The sequence below is a fragment of the Coturnix japonica genome, chromosome 25 (assembly GCF_054131305.1).
Source record: "Coturnix japonica strain WE chromosome 25, WE-NBRP24, whole genome shotgun sequence".
NCBI lineage: Eukaryota > Metazoa > Chordata > Aves > Galliformes > Phasianidae > Coturnix > Coturnix japonica.
The window spans coordinates 7,842,321-7,860,000 of NC_140687.1; the positions used below are offsets into that span (position 1 = coordinate 7,842,321).

At 43.8% G+C, this 17,680-nt stretch overlaps 1 protein-coding gene and 1 long non-coding RNA gene across 8 annotated transcripts; one reads left to right on the forward strand and one right to left on the reverse strand.

The window, feature by feature from the left end:
* Positions 1-10,752: 10,752 nt before the first annotated feature.
* LOC146756905 (uncharacterized) lies at positions 10,753-12,953 on the reverse strand. Its single transcript, XR_014937189.1, has 2 exons — positions 12,688-12,953; positions 10,753-11,024 (listed from the first exon to the last, which is right to left on the reverse strand). It is a non-coding gene; the product is annotated as an uncharacterized LOC146756905 (long non-coding RNA).
* LOC146756906 (uncharacterized) lies at positions 12,266-16,952 on the forward strand. 7 transcript variants are annotated; one of them, XM_085523866.1, is made up of 8 exons: positions 12,271-12,314; positions 13,627-13,669; positions 13,892-14,845; positions 15,001-15,085; positions 15,179-15,457; positions 16,144-16,226; positions 16,319-16,390; positions 16,753-16,952. In XM_085523866.1, the coding sequence occupies exons 3-8, from the start codon at positions 14,058-14,060 to the stop codon at positions 16,874-16,876; spliced, it is 1,431 nt and encodes a 476-aa protein (XP_085379992.1). In that variant the 5' UTR covers positions 12,271-12,314; positions 13,627-13,669; positions 13,892-14,057; the 3' UTR covers positions 16,877-16,952. The 7 variants fall into 7 exon arrangements, with proteins under 7 accessions (XP_085379997.1, XP_085379992.1, XP_085379991.1 ...); XM_085523865.1 differs by lacking the exon at positions 12,271-12,314 and adding an exon at positions 13,334-13,445; XM_085523871.1 differs by lacking the exon at positions 13,892-14,845 and having other exon boundaries at positions 12,266-12,314.
* The last annotated feature ends 728 nt before the right edge of the window (positions 16,953-17,680 follow it).

Sequence of the window (17,680 nt, forward strand, 5' to 3'; positions counted from 1 at the left end):
CCCCCGGGGGATGGCGATGGGAAGGGGTGCTGGGGAGGAGGGAGGGAGGAATGGGGGCTGTGTTTTGCTACGCTAATGAAGCATCGCTTTCTGCCGGCTCTCTTTGCTTCCTTCGGTGGGGACATTCGCACACCCTTGTCATCAGGCATCCCTCCCTTGCTGTCCTGGCGTTCCTTTCACTCCTCTCCCCCACGAGTATGTCCCAGCAAGAGGCAATCTCCGGTACAGCACCAGAGGACATTCTGTGTTGAACAGAACTCTTGCAATGGAACCGAGCTGTGGCTAGGAGCTTTACCCAGAAGCTGCTATAAGAATACGACTTTCCCCAGATCCTTGTCTAAGGGTCCTAATAAGTCTTCTGTGCAGCGATACCTTGAGGTTCTGTGTGGGTTTGTGGTCCGTATGGCTGGCCATACCTACCCTTGAGTTGCACCGGGCAGTGTACCTGGGAGTGACCTCACTGGAAGGAAAGCAGTGTGCAAACTGCAGTGGGAAATTGCATTTAGGAAAGCAGGATATTGAGGTTCGTTTTCTGGTGGATATGGGTGCTTCTTACTACCCATAGATGGTTTTGTAACAGTGTAGATGCTACTGCCCAACGGGAAAAGGTTTCCTTTTTTGGATTAATTAAACATAAGCTAAGAAAACAAGCAGGAATACAGAAATTCTTGTACCTGCCAGGTTACTCTGGCAAGAAATTGAATAAAACTGGAGCTAAGAGTGCAAGGATATTGACTGATTAAAAACTGTAACTCTGGCTTTAACACAAACTGGGCAAAACAATGTTGTACCCCCAGGAGTTACAGCAATCTCAAATATGATACACTTAGTGGTGTGGGCATCAGGGCCAAAAATGAAGCCCTAAATAGAAGTTAAAAGCAAGAGCTTGCCTAGTCAGGGTAAAGCGGTGCCCTTTGAGGCTATGGGACTGTAGGAGGATAAAAGAAATAATAGGTAACTTTTTGGAGTTTGGATTCCAATTTTGATAGCAAGTGCTGTAGTTTGGTACAAGACTTGAGGGCAAGTACTAGAATAGTTGAATGGATACACTCAGTGGTGGCAAATCCATGCACTTTATTAACCAAGTTAAGGAACGAAAAGATGGAGTTTACCTTCTGGATTTGAGGGATGTCTCTTCTGCCTGGTTTGGCCAAAGGAAGCCCAAGGTTATTTGCCTTTGAATAGGAAAGCCCTGATATGGGGAGAAGAGTCTCAGTTAACCTGGACAGTGTTACCCAGGGTTGTGAGAACAGCTGAATGATGGTCAACTCATGAGCCTGAGATCTGGGATCCTCCATTCTAGGGTGGAACTTTACTGCAGCACGTGGCTGCCACAGCAACAAAAGGACTGTGTACAATAGACTGAGAGTTTGCTGAGTTTCTTGGTTTACAGAAAGCACAAATAACTCAACAGGAAGTGACATATTTGGGAAATGAGATTACAGCTGGACTTTGAACCTAAAGAACTGCCAGGAAAAAAGTCATCTGCCAAACCCCTGAGCTGCAAATTGCCAAGGAAGTGAGTAAGGGATGGCCAGGGTGCCTGAGGGCGGTGGCTGCACTGGTACTTGTGGGAATACAAGAAAAGCTGTTCAGAGCAGCAGCTGTGGAGCAAGATAAACAGCATGAGAACCAAGGACACCTCTGCAAGGAGAAGAAGGGTCTCACAGCTCTGATTGGATACGTGCCTGCATGGACAGTTGAAAAGGGTTCTGTAGAATGCTGTGTTGACATGTAAAGGTGGTTGGGAAAGTTGTAAGGGCGGATGGGAAAGTTAGAAAATAACAACTTGTGAAGGTATATAAGGGATGTGAGAACTTGTAATAAACGATTTGGATCGTTCACATCTGAGTCCGTGCCTCAAACGCTGCAAATGTGGTGCTGATAGGTTGATGGTTGGACTTGTTCTTAGAGGTATTTCCAACCGTAATGATTTTTTTATTCTATGAGGGTTAAGGACTCCAGGACAGTATCAGTGAATACTTCATTCATGGCTTGAAAGCTGAAGCTTGAAGCTGCTGAGGTTGAATGAGGAAGATTATGTCCTTTGATGTGGTTGAAAACTGATCTTGAACAGACTTTCTCAACAGGATACTCTTTGGTTGGGACAAATACAGAGGAGTGTATTTGTGATTTTTCTTGCACAGGGTCAGTGATCACTGTCTGCACAACAGTTTTAGGAAACAAGAAAAGAGAAACCAAAAAAGCAACTGCACGGGACCTAAGTAAAATGAATTCTTAATGACTGACTGTGCTAGTGAAACATATTGAGTAGCTTGAAGCTTAAGACAAAGGAGTTAATTGCTTTGTTGTATGTGACTATATGAAGGGTTGCTGTAAAGAAGAATAGTAAACTTGTTATATGGCAAACAGGCTATGAACTAGTGGTTGTATCAGTTAGGAAGATTCGTGTTAGTTACTGCCTTTGAGTAGTAAAGCTTGCAGAGCTTGGGAAGAATAGGTTGGAAAAGCTACAGAATTTTCATCAGTAACAGCTTAGACATGTACTGGGGTTAGTCTAGTTATGGATTTTATTGCTGTAAGACATGAGGGATGGGCAAAATGACTTGTTCCTAGTCCCTCCCAGTGCTGTTATTCTGTGCTGTTTGTGTGTTTTCAGAAATCTATGTATTACTTACTATTGTGCCTTTGTTCTTTAGTTGTCATTAGTTGTGGCAGGGGTGACAACCCTTTCTTCACTCTGTTTCCTTACTGTAGAATTAGGAAATTTACAAAGAGGAAAAACGTGAATTGTCAGGAATATTTTGGAAAGTGTTTCCACTGTTAAACACTTCAGAATTTCTCAGAAATTCTGCTTCCCAGCTGTAAAGAAAAGGCTTGTGCATAATTTCAAAGGGTTGAGAATACTTAATCCTGAAATTGTTTATTGGTTTTTTACTCTGTTTTGGCCTTGTACTTTGTCTCCAGTAGTATGTAGTTGGCACTCAGAAGTAATTTGATTCAGCTTGTCCTTCTGCACTGTTTGCTTTCTGTTCCGTTGTGCTGCTTTGCCTGTGGAGTCCTCTAGTCTGAGATCTGTTGTCTCACCTTGCCTGAATTCTGCCTCAACTGAATAGACATAGATTCAAAACCTGTGTTGCATTATTTTCTGGTTTCAGAAGTGTCCAGTCTTTTACTAGACAGACTTTCCTGGTTTTGAGTAACTTGCAAAACTGATAGTATTCCTGCCTGCTTCCCAAGAGTCTCTGTTTTTCAGACAAGGTTATGTTAACAAATCCATGAAACCCCAATAGAAATTCTGGACTCTTTGCTGTGTGTCTACTTGCATCTTCTGCTTTCTGCCCTTGTCTTTGTGATGTCTTCGTTTTGCACATCCTCTTTATTTGTCTTACTTGAGTAAATGAATCCATCTGTCACAATCTTCTCACCTGGATGTCTGAAAGTTCTCTTCCCGGCAGGGGAATTATTTCACTGTTTACCTCTTAACTTTTGTCCTTCCATTTCCTTCTCTGTTCCTTTGGTTTTATTTGCTGCAACGCTTCCTCCTCTTTATTTTCAGGAGTACTTCTAATCTCTTAACATGAACTGTGTGTTCCTGTACTTCAGGTTCTCTTCAAAGATTTTTTCCATATCTCTTCTTTGACTTTGATTAATGTTAACTGTTGAGATTTTTCTGGATGTATTCCCGAGACTCAGTCTGAGGTTTAAAATCCATCCAGTAGTACTACTGAATTCAAGTCTGCAATTCAGAATTGCATCGTTTGTAGAGCAGGGCCTTTTTAGAATTGAATTCAGTGGGATGTGAACAGAAGACTCAGGACAGCAGGGTCTGTTTTAGTTGGATAAGGCTTTTGGTTAACTCTTCTCATTCCTGTAGATATGGATATATCTTGTTTCATCTACATGCAAAACTTTGTAGTGTAATCAGTTACATAAAAATACATTCTCTTCTCTTCCTGTGTTTCTAGTTCTGTCTTAGTAATTTTCTTGAAATGTGTTAGCACAGTCCTGCTTCATGTAGTTCCTGTCCTTGTTTTTCTGTTCCTCCTGCTTTCCCTAGTCCTGTTCTGATAACCTCAGAAGTACTCTCTGTTCTTCTTAATTTCTTCATGCCTAAATAGAATTGTCTCCTCAACACCAAATCTGAAATGTTTTTGTGTTATCTTAGCAGCCCAAAAGTAAATACCAGGTTAGTTCTTATGAGAATTTCATTTTCAGTGTCAGAATCTGAGCTTGGTTTACCAGAAGAGCTCAGGAAAACTAATGTTTATTAAAAATCAGTGTATTCTGTAACTCCACCACGTTCGGCATAGTGCAGTTTAGGTTCAATGGAATACAGTATTCTCCTGAAGCTTTGAGACGTTTGTCTTTTTGATTAATGGAAATGGTGGAAAGCATTGTACTTGAATTGCAGGTGTTGTGCTTCTTCCAAGGATTATGAAAATCAGCTGTATTGTCTGGTGCCTTGGGAAAAATAGAGCAGGAATTGAAAAGTCCTGCCAGGTTTCGTGCTTTTGTTTTGCATGTGGTAGTATTGAGCTATTAAGAAAGACTTCAAATGTTGTGCGGTACAGCTCGTATTTCCTATCTGCTTAAAGGGAGAAGCAAAGTCTTTGATACTGCTACAGCTGTTGGATGTGAAGCTTTAATTAAAAAGTTCTTTGCTTTGTTTGGTAGCAATAGCTAAATATCCTGTTGAAGGAAATGTAACTTTTTTTAATCAGGGGTGATTAAATTCTTATGATCACGTTAGCAGATGTTTTGGGACAGATCTTAAACGAAAGTTTTAACAGTCATATCTGTTTCCATTGCTTACATGTCCATTACCAGTAGTTGTGGGTCTGTTTAACATGTTTTTCTTTGCTCCGTGTAATTATTATTTTTTCAACAAAATAACAGTACTTTGTGCTTTTACTGTGCATTCTGCTATTATCTTATTGTAAAACATGGGACCCCATTGTAATATATCTATGAGGGCTGCTCTGAAAGTAATGCCTCCTATTTTATTATGTCAGCCCATGACATCAGAGGCAGATGTTAGTGGGATGGCAGTAGAGGTTGAACCTCCCCGCCAGTATTCCATTACATTTTATTACTGTGCAATGAAAGCTTTGCTTCTATCATAAGCATGTATCCTTCTCAGTGTCTAGCTTCAGCAGTAGAGGCTTTCACAGAGCTCTGAGAGCAGAGCTACACTTTAAAACTGGTGAGTCTGCCCCATGGGTTGGAAGTGATAAGCTTGGCTTTTGTTTGTAACTTTGAGACAGCTGCTCAAGAGTGGGGTTATTCTCATGTGTGCATTAACAGATAGCTTATTACCTGCTGGTGAAGATTAGTTAAGCATCCATAAATGTTGACGGTTTTTGTCATCACCAGGCATAATGTTAGGATTTAAATGCATTCCCAAAGTGGAAAATGCTCATGAAGATTTCTGTTTGATTGTTTTCAGAGTTGTGGGTTATACTGCTTTCTTTTAATGGGCTTGCTATGACAAATATAAAGCCTGTTCTTTTCAGCCTTTAGTTTACTAGCTATTAACAACAGAATATTTACAGTGAAAAAGATCTAAGGGGATAAACACATTATATTTTAGCACCTCAACATTTGCAAAAAATAAATGGACAAAACCACCTCCCTTCCCACTACAGCACTTATCTGGCAGAACTGGTTGGATTGCTTCTGTTCTCTTAGCTCTTGGGGCTGTTGTTTTGCCACTCATAGAACTGCTTCCCATGAGTTTATGTTGTGTTTGCACTGGAGGGGTTGAGAAGCAGCTGAAACTGTCAGCTTCATTCTTGTCCTGCATCCCACTGAATGTGAGCTGTGTATGAACTCAATAAGCAAATACGATTTTTGGTATTGCATTAAGTATATTCCTGTGCTGTGCTCTGGTGGTATGTAACTGTTCAGGCTTTGACATTATTAATGGAAGCATGCCTGACTTCAGCATGTGCAAGGCTTAATCATGGCTTAATCTAACCCATCTTTTAACAATGAGGCAGAGTTCAAGTAGATTTGCAGGTGATCAGTTGTGCCAGACAAAACTGAATTCCTTCTTTGATAGAACGACCAATTCCTTTTTTCCTCCAGACAAAGAGAAGAGATGTAGTCCCATATGTCATACTTCACTTGTGCTCTTGAGGATGTGCCAGACAGTAAACAGTTAATTCATGTAAAAGAGATGATCGTTGCGAGAGTTGGTGTTTGCTGAAGGAAACAACTGCTTGTGGTTCTTTTTTTTATTTAGGGCAACCACCTCAAAAGCCATAAGCAACAACAAAAATTCCTGCAGGAGTGATTGGAACGAGAAATGTTGGCAATAAGGGGATTTTCCAAGGGCTCAAATTGAGGGCTACTCTTGCACTGTTTGCAGTAATGACCTTGGCACCACAAACTCGTTGGGATTTTCTTATGAGAATTTGTGGTGTGTTGTCAGTAGGTGACAACTGAGGAAACGCATGTGCAGCAGAACACATGCGTTTGGGACATGGTACAGATACAGAAAAACCAGTGAGACTGGGCATGTCAAGGCCAATAACAACCCTCCTGGGAGACAGTAGAAATCCTTACTGTTGCAGCATGGATAACTGGAGAGAAGTGAACATGAGAGTGGAAGATGTATAGGGAAAGATATTCTGTGGAGAATAAGCTGCAATTAAGGCATTGTACAATGTTCTTCCAGCTGGAATATTACTTGCAGTTCTGGCTACTATATTCAAGAAACATTGATTGAAGCTGTTGGAATTCAATGAAGGGAATATTATGGGAATAAAGAGCCTGTTATGAAAGGACAGTAGAGAAATTTTTCAGTCTGTGGGTAAGATCTAATGGCTGGATAAAATAAATGTAAATAAATGGAAAAGCTCTTGCCTCTTAAGGTGGGATCCTGGAAGAGCCTCTGTGGTCATTTGTCCAGTGTGTTTTCCCCCAACTCTTTCTGTACAGGGAGTGATATTGTTTAAACCTACCTTTATAAATGAATCAGTTGGGTATCTTACATGAGTTATTGCCTTTGTTTATAAACAGTATTGGACAGTATTGATTTATGTAATTGGAAATGAAAAATCATCGTTATGAAGATTTTGTTTGGGACCTGAGCAAGGTCAGTTGAGCTCCCAACACACTGTGGAAGAAAACTTGTTTTTATTCTTGTGAATTATTTTTTTAATCTCTAATGTTGTTCTGGGAACACTGTTACATCCCTAAAAGGCAGCAGCATATTTAAATTATCCCAGTAATGAATAATAATATACAGTAAGGAATAATAATAGTTTCATTATAAGTGTTAAAATTTTCACTGATAGTTTAAAAAAAGGAAATGCTATTTGTCAGATGTCAAAAACAGGATAATTTACCAAATGCAGAAATTTAGGATTTAGTGAAATTAATTCAGGTGTAAGAATATTGGTGGCCTGTATTTGACTCCTGCATAGTTTGCAAGGTTCTTGCACATAAAACCTAGTTTTGTGGTATTTTTGCTTCTAATTCTACCCTCTTGTTAGCAATTTGTGGGTCAGGCTGGGTCACATCACACTTCATTTCAGTTTTCAGTTTCTTCTTACTTCATCTACTTTTATTCCTCCATCATACAGGTAGTTAGGGCAGTCGATATATGAATCATTGTGGAGATGACTGTTCCTGTAACATTTGAAAGAAAAAATTGTTTTTTGATCAAGCGTTCCCAGTAAAAGATAAATAATTCTATGTGAACCAAAAAACTCTGAGTAACTAGTGAAATAAGTTGACCTTTTTCTTTCCAGTTTTGCAGGTAGGAAGACAAACCTGATGAGCTGAATGAGTTTTCTGTTTAGCTGCTGTGTCTGAAATAAAACTAGTTCATAGACTGCATGCAATTTCAGTTATTCATTGGTGGGGTATTTCTTGTTTTGCTTGTAGTTGCCTTGTGGTCACCGGTGTGAAGAGATTTGCCATTCAGGTGATTGTCCTCTGAACTGCAGCCAGAAGGTTAAACTCAAGTGTCCTTGTAAGCGACTGAAAAAGGTAAGTTTTGAAGTTGCAGTTCTGAGAGTGACACATTTTCTTTGTATGTTCCTAGGCTTGTGTACATGGATTGTCTCTGGTCAAGACTGGAATAGAATCAGTTACTTGAGCAGAGCAGCAACAGCAGCTGAAAGTCTGGGTGGAACAATCAAAATATTCACTAAGGAACATAAAATTCATTGTAGAAAATGTTAGCTCCCAGATTTGCAATACCTTTCTCTTCAAGCACACTTCAATTTTTGTAGTTCCATTAGGAAAATAATCAGATGATCTGGAGTGATTTAAGAAGTCAAAGCACATTTTCCTCATTAGGAACTGAGAAGTTTATAATTACATAAATTGGAACAGTCACAGATGTTTTGAATTCCTAATTGATGGTTGTCTGAGGCCCTTAAAGCAAACAGAGGCATCAGCATCCTTAGCTTTCAGCAGAGATAAAGGACAAAGCTTATAGCTATCAAGTGTGATGAGGGGAAAACCAGAGGCTGCTGTGACCTCTTGACAAGTGTTAACTTAATGAAAAATTCACTATCTGGCTTGAACAAAGCATGCTTAAATTATTTTCAAGACCCGGTTAACTTCTGAGCTTTCCACACAGATGCAGTTTCCCCAGAGTTCTTAGCTTCTCCAAGAAATGTCTTCAGAAATCTCAGATCATGCAGGGCGCATGTTCAAGAGAAAGGATGGTAATGCCCAGAGTACATGCTTCAAATTGAGCAGTCTCTGCTTATAAATAACTAGCTTTTCTTTATTTGTAAGTTGAAATGTTGACTTCTGCTGAGGATAAATTATTTTGTTGTGACTAAGTGCTCTTACTAATTTCAGTTTATTTTACTCTACTGTGTTCAGTAAAATCAATATCATTGGTTGCGTGTATACTTCTGCTTCTTGTTCCTTAAGATATAGGTTTACAGTTGGACTTGATGATCTTTGAGGTCTTGTTTCTTATGCCAGACTTAATTGAATAAGGAAGATGGGTATTTCCATGATAGCTCTGTTACATCTAGTTGTTGCTGTCCCTAATTTTCATACTGTTTTTGGAAAACTGAAATGTGTCATCATCTTCTGCTGAGTTCTGACGCTGTATAGCTATTTCAGACCAGTTCAGATTTTATTGTCCCAGATTTCCGGGATGTCTTCAGTGATTATGTGGATGTCCAACTGAAGTGTGGTAGCAAGAAGCAATGAAATTAATGTTTAGGATGCTCACTTTTCACTTTTACAGTGGCCTGAAATGGAACATTCCAGATCTGCTATTCTGAAAGTTTTATGGTCCTTAAATATGATGACGGTTACTTTTTTTCCCCCCCTCAATCTTGTAAATTTGATTTTCATAAGGTGGAAAGGTTGTTATGAGTTAATTATATAATTAATAAAAATTAATTCTTATATGATGACAGCCCACTTATTTAAATTGCCACGAAGTGGTCCTTCTGATTCCTAGTGAAATGGTGTCTCCCTTCGAAAGAGAAGAAAACACTATCCCCACCTTAAATATCATCTCACTGTTTCCAGGTCAAGCCCCAAATCCATGCTCTCTTTTGTACAGAGAGCTACAGTGTAGAGGGTAAATGATGGTAGAACCAATAAGCCATTGATAATTGGACTGTGTATTAGTTGCAGCTAATCTGACTGCAGAAATATGACTCGTTTCTGTAGTGTGAAAGATGATGTCTTTTAACGTTTGCTTTATGCATCTGCCCTTGTCTGAGATCGTAATTAGGATATCTTTGATTCCAGAAGGTCCTTATGCATATTTGCTTGGAGCTGCATTCTTACAGCAGATAGTGTACTTCTTTCTTAGCTTGGATAGGATAGTGTACCTGTATATTTAGTCTTCTGTGCCTGCAGCCTGTGATCTTGAAGATAAGGAGAAACAGAATTGAGTACCTAATATTTGCAGCTGAATTCTCCTCTACCAGTCTTCTGTCTGTGTATACTACTGGTGAAGTTGGGGGTTGACAGGACACGTATTCCAAGCTGCTCTGTAAATATGCCTCATCTGAACCATCACAATTAATATCAAATGTAGGAGCTCATAATTTGAGTGCAAAACAGGAGGATTTTTTCTTCCTTTTCTGGTGTTGAAGTTAACTGTTGCATCATGAGGCTATGCATGTAAACATGCAAGGTCGTATAAACCACTTGAATTTGTAACCCACAACTTGTAGTGGACCATATTCTTAACCATCTAGGCAGGTGGTTTATCTTAGCATGCTGGAATTGCTCTGAAGAAGTTAGTTTTTGGATTTTGCTGTATGCTATGAAAATTGTTCTGCATATTGTCAGAAAGCATGAAAACCAGAATAGCTTCTGGCTATGTTACTGTGCTTTCCTGACAAAATTCTTCATAGGCTAGTGGTATAGATTATAAGATTATAACTTTCTCTCTGTGCTGGTATTCTGTTTTGGTTTTGTTGGTGGTTTTTTTTGTTTTTTTTTTTCTTCTGTTGTTGTTGTTTGTTTGTTTGTTTGTTTGTTTGTTTGTTTGTTTTGGCCTTCAATGTAAGGGGGAGGAAGGAGAAGGAAGTAGGGGAGATCTTCCCATGACCAGACCTTGCCCTGTAGTTTCAGCCAGTTTAGAGAATTGATACGAAGTTTCAGAAGAGTTACTTATTAGTTACTTTGCATGGTATCTTTTGTAACAGAGTTCACAAGGCTATATTGCTTTGTCTTAAATAAGTAAGTGAAAAAAAAGACAAGAAAAATTAAACTGAACCATTTGATTTATCCTTGTTTCAGTTTAGCTTATCAGAAAGAAGGAAAATAGAAAAGGATGCTTGAATACAGTTACAGTTTCAAATAATATTTATTTATTAGCTTCATTCTGTAAATATACCGAATAAAATTGTTTTACAATTTTCCCAACAAAATGAACGTTATAATTAAATTTTTATATAGGGAAATGAATTACAAACAATTCAATTTATACTTAACAGGAAGTACAGTGCAGCAAGATACAAGAAGGCCAAGTTTCACTGGAGTGTGATGTGTTATGCAAGGAAATGAAACGGAAGGCGTCTGAGGTGGTGTATCCATTTTAGTAATGTTGTCTTCATTGCCTTGAGAAAAGTTGGAAAAAACAGGCAGATCGTTATTTTTTCAAGACAGGAATAGCAAGAAATGCAGTGTAACTCAGCGTACAGTTTAATTGCACATTTAATTTTTGGACTATTGAATCTGGCTTATTGCTGAGAATTGCACTACTTGTAGATAGTGTCAACTCACTTGATGAAACACTATGTTAAGGTAATGCTCTATTACCTCTTTATTTTTTATGTACATTGGAACTGGAGATTTCCTCTTCAGCCAAGAAGTGCTAATCAATGATAATAAAATCATTACTGCTAGTGAGAGCTATAGAAGCACTTCATTTAGGCCTTACTTTTACTTTGAAGGTTAGCAAAGTGTTATCTTGTGTGTTCCTGTCACACAGTATTAGGTGACTGCCACAATTATAGAGAGCTTTCAGCAACTGCATGTGCTTTTCAGCCCATTGTAAACATGGATGCTCTCCAATAATTTTGTTTGAAGTAAAGAAACTGCTGCATAATCTCACCTAAAGAGACAGAATATCCACATTGTTTTTCTAGGCCTTTTATGGAAACATGAGGAAGTGGTGCATGAACTGGTTAAGTTTCTGGCATTTAATTTGCTGTCTTGAATGCTATGTAACAGTTCTGTAGAGTGATCAGTTGTAGTTCCAGGTTTTATTTTTCATAAAACTTTCTGATGGTGAAGCAAATGTAATTGCATTGACAGTTTCCATTACGACAAGAGCAGTCGAACAATATGAGTATGCATTATCCAATATGTCATTTGGTACAAAAGTGGAGATTTCCTTTTGCTCTAGCAGTCAGGGCATATTTAATTACTTGGAATGAAGTGTGCGAGTGTAAATTACATACATATATAAGGATTTACCCATCAGTGTACAGTGTGCTGAATTGAGGATTGAGTTACTGAAAGCTTAGAGTGACTTTATTAAGGAATTTTCCCTGGTATTAATGAATATATATATTTATATTTTCCCCAGGTTTTATATTTGTCATTTGAATTTTCCAGTTAGTCAGAAGTTTAGTTTTATAACATGGTAGCGTCTCTTATGTTCCATGTTTTTCAAACATGAATTGATAGAGGTTTTTCACAGAATGTTTTAGAATCTGAGTAAGCTCACAGCTCACTTGGTGAAGGTTTTGCTCGCTTTTCTGAGAACTGTTCTATAAATTATGGCTCTGTAAGATAATAGTTTTACCTGCTTTTACAACAGTTACTTATCACTTTGTATGTCTGGACAGATAAAAGAGGCAGAAGCCAAAGCTGTTATTGAAGAGGAGAAACGAAGACAACAGGTATCAAACTTAATTCTTCTTCCCCCCCAACCTCGTTGTGTTAATAAATCACTTGATGCACGTGCAGCCCAATCTGTATACTTTGTATAGTGTTTTCCCCATTTACTGCTTTCAGCTGTTATGTTGTCTTTAGGTATGTGCCATGAGTGATCTACAGTGGTTAAAAGCAAGTATATTTTCTCTTAACAGTTCTCACATCTGTGGGCAAAATGGTAATCATTTGATGTCGCATTAGAATAACTGTATAATGTATACATATATTTAAATACAAAATACTTCTGATTTTTATCCATCATTTTATAATTCCTTAAATTCACAGAATTACTAAGTAGCCTCTGTAAGGTTGAATTACTGAGTGAAACTTCTTACTTACTCCCCTTCGTGAGAGTGAAGAAACCTAAATTGGTCTCTGTCCTTCAAGTTCTGGTGGGAGTGGGGAATTTTTTTGTAATTGCTGGCTCTGGTGAATGTGTGTTGTCAGCACTGTAATCCAAGAAGCTTCTGTGCCAGCTGCCTGGAAATACTATCACTAATCTTGTTTCAGAAATTAACCGTAAGCTTGGTTGCTGGTGACAGCAAACTCAGGTTTATTATCTGGGCGCTGCAGCCTCAATGCACTCCTTCCAACAGGCTTGTATGCCTGAGACAGAGCACAGACCCCCCCGGTTGTACACCCCCCATCGGACCCCCCCCCCACATTAGATCCCCCCCATTGTATCCCCCCCCCATTGAATCCCCCGCCCTCCATTGGATCCCCCCGTTGTACCCCCCCCTCCCCCACTGAACCCCCCCCATCGGATCCCCCCCATTGGACCCCCCCCGCTCTATCCCCCCCCTATTGGACCCCGCCGTTCGATCCCCCCCCATCGGACCCCCCCGGTCCCGGTCTGTCCCCACTCACCGCTTCCTCCTACGGGGCTGCCAACACCTCCGCACTTTACGGCGACGCTGTCGCAAAAGCGCCGCACCCCGCTGCACTTTACGGCGCGCCGCGACCTGCAACTCCCAGCATCCCCCGCGCTGCGCCGCGTTACGTCTCTCCGGGGACTGCAACTCCCAGCGTCCCCCGCGCGGCGCAGGCGCAGAGCGCGCGGTGTGAAAAAGGCGGGAAGGCGTTGGGCGGGAGCTGAGGTGAAGCAAAATGGCGGCGGGGCCGGGAAGGGCCTTGGGGCGGGATGGGCGCCATTGGGCCTCGTTATAGCGGGATAACGGTGTTATTCTGGGACGTGGAGTGAGAGAGACCGGGCGGTCAGGGGGGATTTGAGGGGAAATAGTGAGGAAATAATGCTCAATGGGCGTGTGTTCCCCTCAGGTGAGCGGCGCCATGGGCAAAAGGAGGAGCAGCCAGGTGACAGGTAATGACTTAAAATGGCCTCAAAATGGCCAAAAAATGGGCTTAAAATGGTCTCAAAATGTCCTCCAATGGGCCTCCAAGCGGTCTCAAAATGGCCACCAAATGGCCTCCAAGCAGCCGCAAAATGGCCTCAAAATGGCCACCAAATGGTCACAAAATGGTTTCCAAAGGGCCTCAAAATGGCCACAAAATGGCGTCCAAGCAGCTGCTGTTCCTCTTGCAGGTGTTGACCCCCATGATGGCCCCAATGTCAAAGTCAGGGCAGGACTGAGGGGAGACAACAAGGGGGGGGACGACTATAGTGGGGACAACAATATGGTGGACAGCAAGGGGGGGACATCAATGGAGGGGGCACAAATGGAGGGGACACTAATAGAGGGGACACCAATATGGGGGACAGCAATATGGTGGGCAGCAATATGGTGGACAGCAATATGGAGGACACTAATGGGGGGGACACTAATATGGGGGACAGCAAGGGGGGGGACATCAATGGAGGGTATACTAATAGAGGGGACACCAATGAGGGGGGAAACAATGGAGGGGACACCAATATGGCGGACAGCAAGGGGGGGGACATGATTGGATGGGGCACCAATGGGGAGGACAACAATAGAGGGGACACCAAGGGGGGGGACACCAATATGGCAAACACCAATATGGCAGACACCAATATGGTGGACACCAATGGAGGGAACAAAAATGGAGGGGACAGGGACACCAAGGGGAGGGACAGCAAGGGAGGGGACACCAGTATGGTGGACACCAATATGGCAGACACTAATGGAGTGGATACCAAGGGGGAGGACATCAATAGAGGGGACACCAAGGGGGGGGATACTAATATGGGGGGCACCGAGGAAGAGGAAACCAATGGAGGGGGCAGCAATATGGGGGACACCAATGAGGGGGACATCAATGGAGGGGACATCAAGGAGAGGGACAGAAATGGGGGGGACACCAATAGAGGGGGCAGCAATGAGGGGTATGTAAGTGGAGGGGACACTAATATGGGGGACACCAAGGGGGGAGACAGCAATATGGGGGACAGCAATGGGGGAGACATAAATGGGGGGGACACCAATATGGAGGACATCAGTATGGGGGCCATGATTGGAGGCGACGCTCTGGACAATGGCGGAGGGATGGACTCAGTGCATGGAGATGGAACAGAGAGGTAATGGGGGGAAATGGGAGGGTGGGGGGCAAAGGGGGGGCTGGAGGTGGAAATGGGGGCAGAAATGGGGCTTGGGGGTAGGAATGGGGCCTGGGGCCAGCAATGGGTCCTGGTGCCCCCCAGCTGATGGGGTTTGGGGTCTGTTTGGTTCCCAGCCGCTCTGATAACGGAGGCCCAGCAGCCACCCCACAGCTCAGCGTGATGGAGGAGCTCAGCCCCACAGCGGCCCCATTGGCACAGGTAGGACAGGGCCTCTGCCCCCCCAGCGTCACCCCACAGCTCCCCATGGCTATGGGGCAGGGAGCACACAGGTTATGGGGGGGTTTGTTCCAGGATGGGATGGATGGCTGCGAGCAGCAGGAGGACCAGAACAGCCCTGATATGGGGGACCTACAGGCCCATAGCACCCCACAGCCCCATAGTGACACCGATGGGGGCACAGAATGCATTGAGGCCACCAAAGAGCCATTGGAGGGGGAGTGGGCAGCCAAAGTGGAGCCCACTTGTGGGGCAGAGCATGAAGAGCGCTATGGGGCTGGCACTGTGGGGCTGCCCCACATCTCAGCACCGGAGCACAGTGGGGTGCCAGGGGGGGACACCGAGCTGCTGCAGGTAATGCCAGAGTACTATGAGAACCCATAGGGAACAGCCCCATAGCACCCCACTGCACCCCACATTGTCCCACTTCACCCCATAGAGCTCCAGTTCACCCCAGTTTACCCCCCATTCCACTCTAGATTGCCCCAATTTACCCCAGTTCACCCCAAATCACTCCAACTTACCCCAGTTAACCCCAGTTCTCTGCCATTCACCCCCAAATCACCCAAATTCATCCCAGTCCCCCCCTAAGTCACCCTCAGATCCCCCAATCCTCCCCAATTTCCCCCCATTCACCCCAGTCCCCCCTCAGGTCACTCTCATATCCCCCAGTCCCCCTCAATTTGCCCCCATTCACCCCAAATCATCTCAGTTCCCCCCCCAAGTCACTCTCAGATCCCCCCAGTCCCCCCCAGTTCACCCCATTTCATCCCAGTTCCCCCCAGTTCAGCCCTTGGTGCCCCAGTTCACCCCAGTTCCCCCCCATTCACCCCCAAATCATCCCAAGTCACACCAATTCCCCCCCAAGTCACTCTTAGATACCCCCAATCCCCCCCAATTCACCCCCATTCACCCCAGTCCCCCCCCAAGTCACTCTCATATCCCCCAATCCCCCCCCATTCACCCCAGTTCATCCCAGTTCCCCCCAGTTCATCCCCTGTTGCCCCAGTTGCCCCCATTTCACCCCATTTCCCCCCCAGCCCCCCACCCCCTCCCAGCCTGCAGCCCCTCTGTGCCCTGTGGACGCCGATGGGGACCCGGCCTCACCCAGCTGCACCCCCAGGTCGGACCCCCCTCCCCCCACCAGAACCCAGAGCTCATTTTGGGCTTAAAAAGCCCCGGATTGGTGCTATTTTCACCCCCTTTGACCCCCAGGAATGAGGTGGCACCACGTGAGGATGCGTCAGCGGTGCTGGGGGGGCTGATCCTCGAGCTGTCCAACCTCAAGTGAGTGCTGGGGGGGGGGTTAGGGTTAGGGTCCCATTGGCACTTATGGGGTCTCACTGTCCCCTATGGGGTCTCACTGTCCCCTGTGTGGTCTCACTGTCCCCTGTGGGGTCTCACTATCCCCTATGGGGTCTCATTGGTCTCTATGGGGTCTCTTGTCCCTGCAGCTGCCGTGTGATGAGCGCCCATCGTGCCCTATAGGGGTCTCACTATCCCCTATGGGGTCTCACTGTCCCTTATGGGGACTCTCATTGCCCCCTATGGGGTCTCATCGGTCTCTGTGGGGTCTCATTGTTCCCTATGGGGTCTCATTGGTCTCTATGGGGTCTCATTATCCCCTATGGGGTCCCATTATCCTACAGCCGCCGTGTGATGAGCGCCCATCGTGCCCTGGAGTCGCTGCTGCAGCTGCGTCGTGAGCGGAGCCGGGGGGTGAACAACAGCAGGAGGAGGAGGAGGAGGATGGAGGGGGATGAGCCAGGATGAAGCTGCAGCTGTGAGTGGGGCTTTATTGGGGGAAAAAAGCCCATAATGGTGCAATAAACACACGAGTGTGAGCAGGGCTGGAACAACACAACTACACAATAACACAACAACACAACAGGGAACAGCTGCTGAGCTCTGCTCCTGGTGCAAAGTGGGGGTGTAAAGTGGGGGTGTAAAGCTGATGGTGCACAAGTGATGGTGCAAAGTGGTGGTGCACAACTGAAGGTGCAAAGGGATGCTGCAAAGTGATGGTGCACAAGTGATGGTGTACAAATGATGGTACAAAGTAGTGGTGCAAAGTGATGGTGCAAAGGTATGGTGCACAAGTGATGATGCACAACTGAAGGTGTAAAGTGATGGTGTAAAGATGATGGTGTAAAGATGATGGTGCACGAGCAGTGGTGCAAAGCTGATGGTGTACAAATGATGGTGCACAAGTGATAGTGCACTAATGATGGTGCACAGTTGGTGCCCAGCTGCTGCCTTCTGTCCCACGTTGCGCTCAGCACAGCCTGGGGATGACACAGAGTGCGTTATTAGTAATAGTAATTAGTAATTACGGCTTTAATTAACATCATCACCACCACAACTGCCCCGACACACACAGTACAATATGTGGGGGCCAACTCCATAACCCCTATAGCCCATAACCCCTTATAACCCCCATAACCCCACAACCCCAAACCCCAATAACCCCATACCCCTATAACCCCATAAATAACCCCATAACCCCATAAATAACCCCATAACCCCATAAATAACCCCATAACCCCATAACCCACAACCCCATCACCTAATAGCCCC

Excerpts from the sequence above, each read along its gene's own strand:
- LOC146756906 (XM_085523866.1), top strand. The coding sequence starts at position 14,058 with ATGGGGGACAGCAATATGGTGGGCAGCAATATGGTGGACAGCAATATG. Across the intron at positions 16,227-16,318 it reads TCACCCAGCTGCACCCCCAG|GAATGAGGTGGCACCACGTG; the intron begins GTCGGACCCCCC and ends TTTGACCCCCAG. Across the intron at positions 16,391-16,752 it reads CTCGAGCTGTCCAACCTCAA|CCGCCGTGTGATGAGCGCCC; the intron begins GTGAGTGCTGGG and ends ATTATCCTACAG.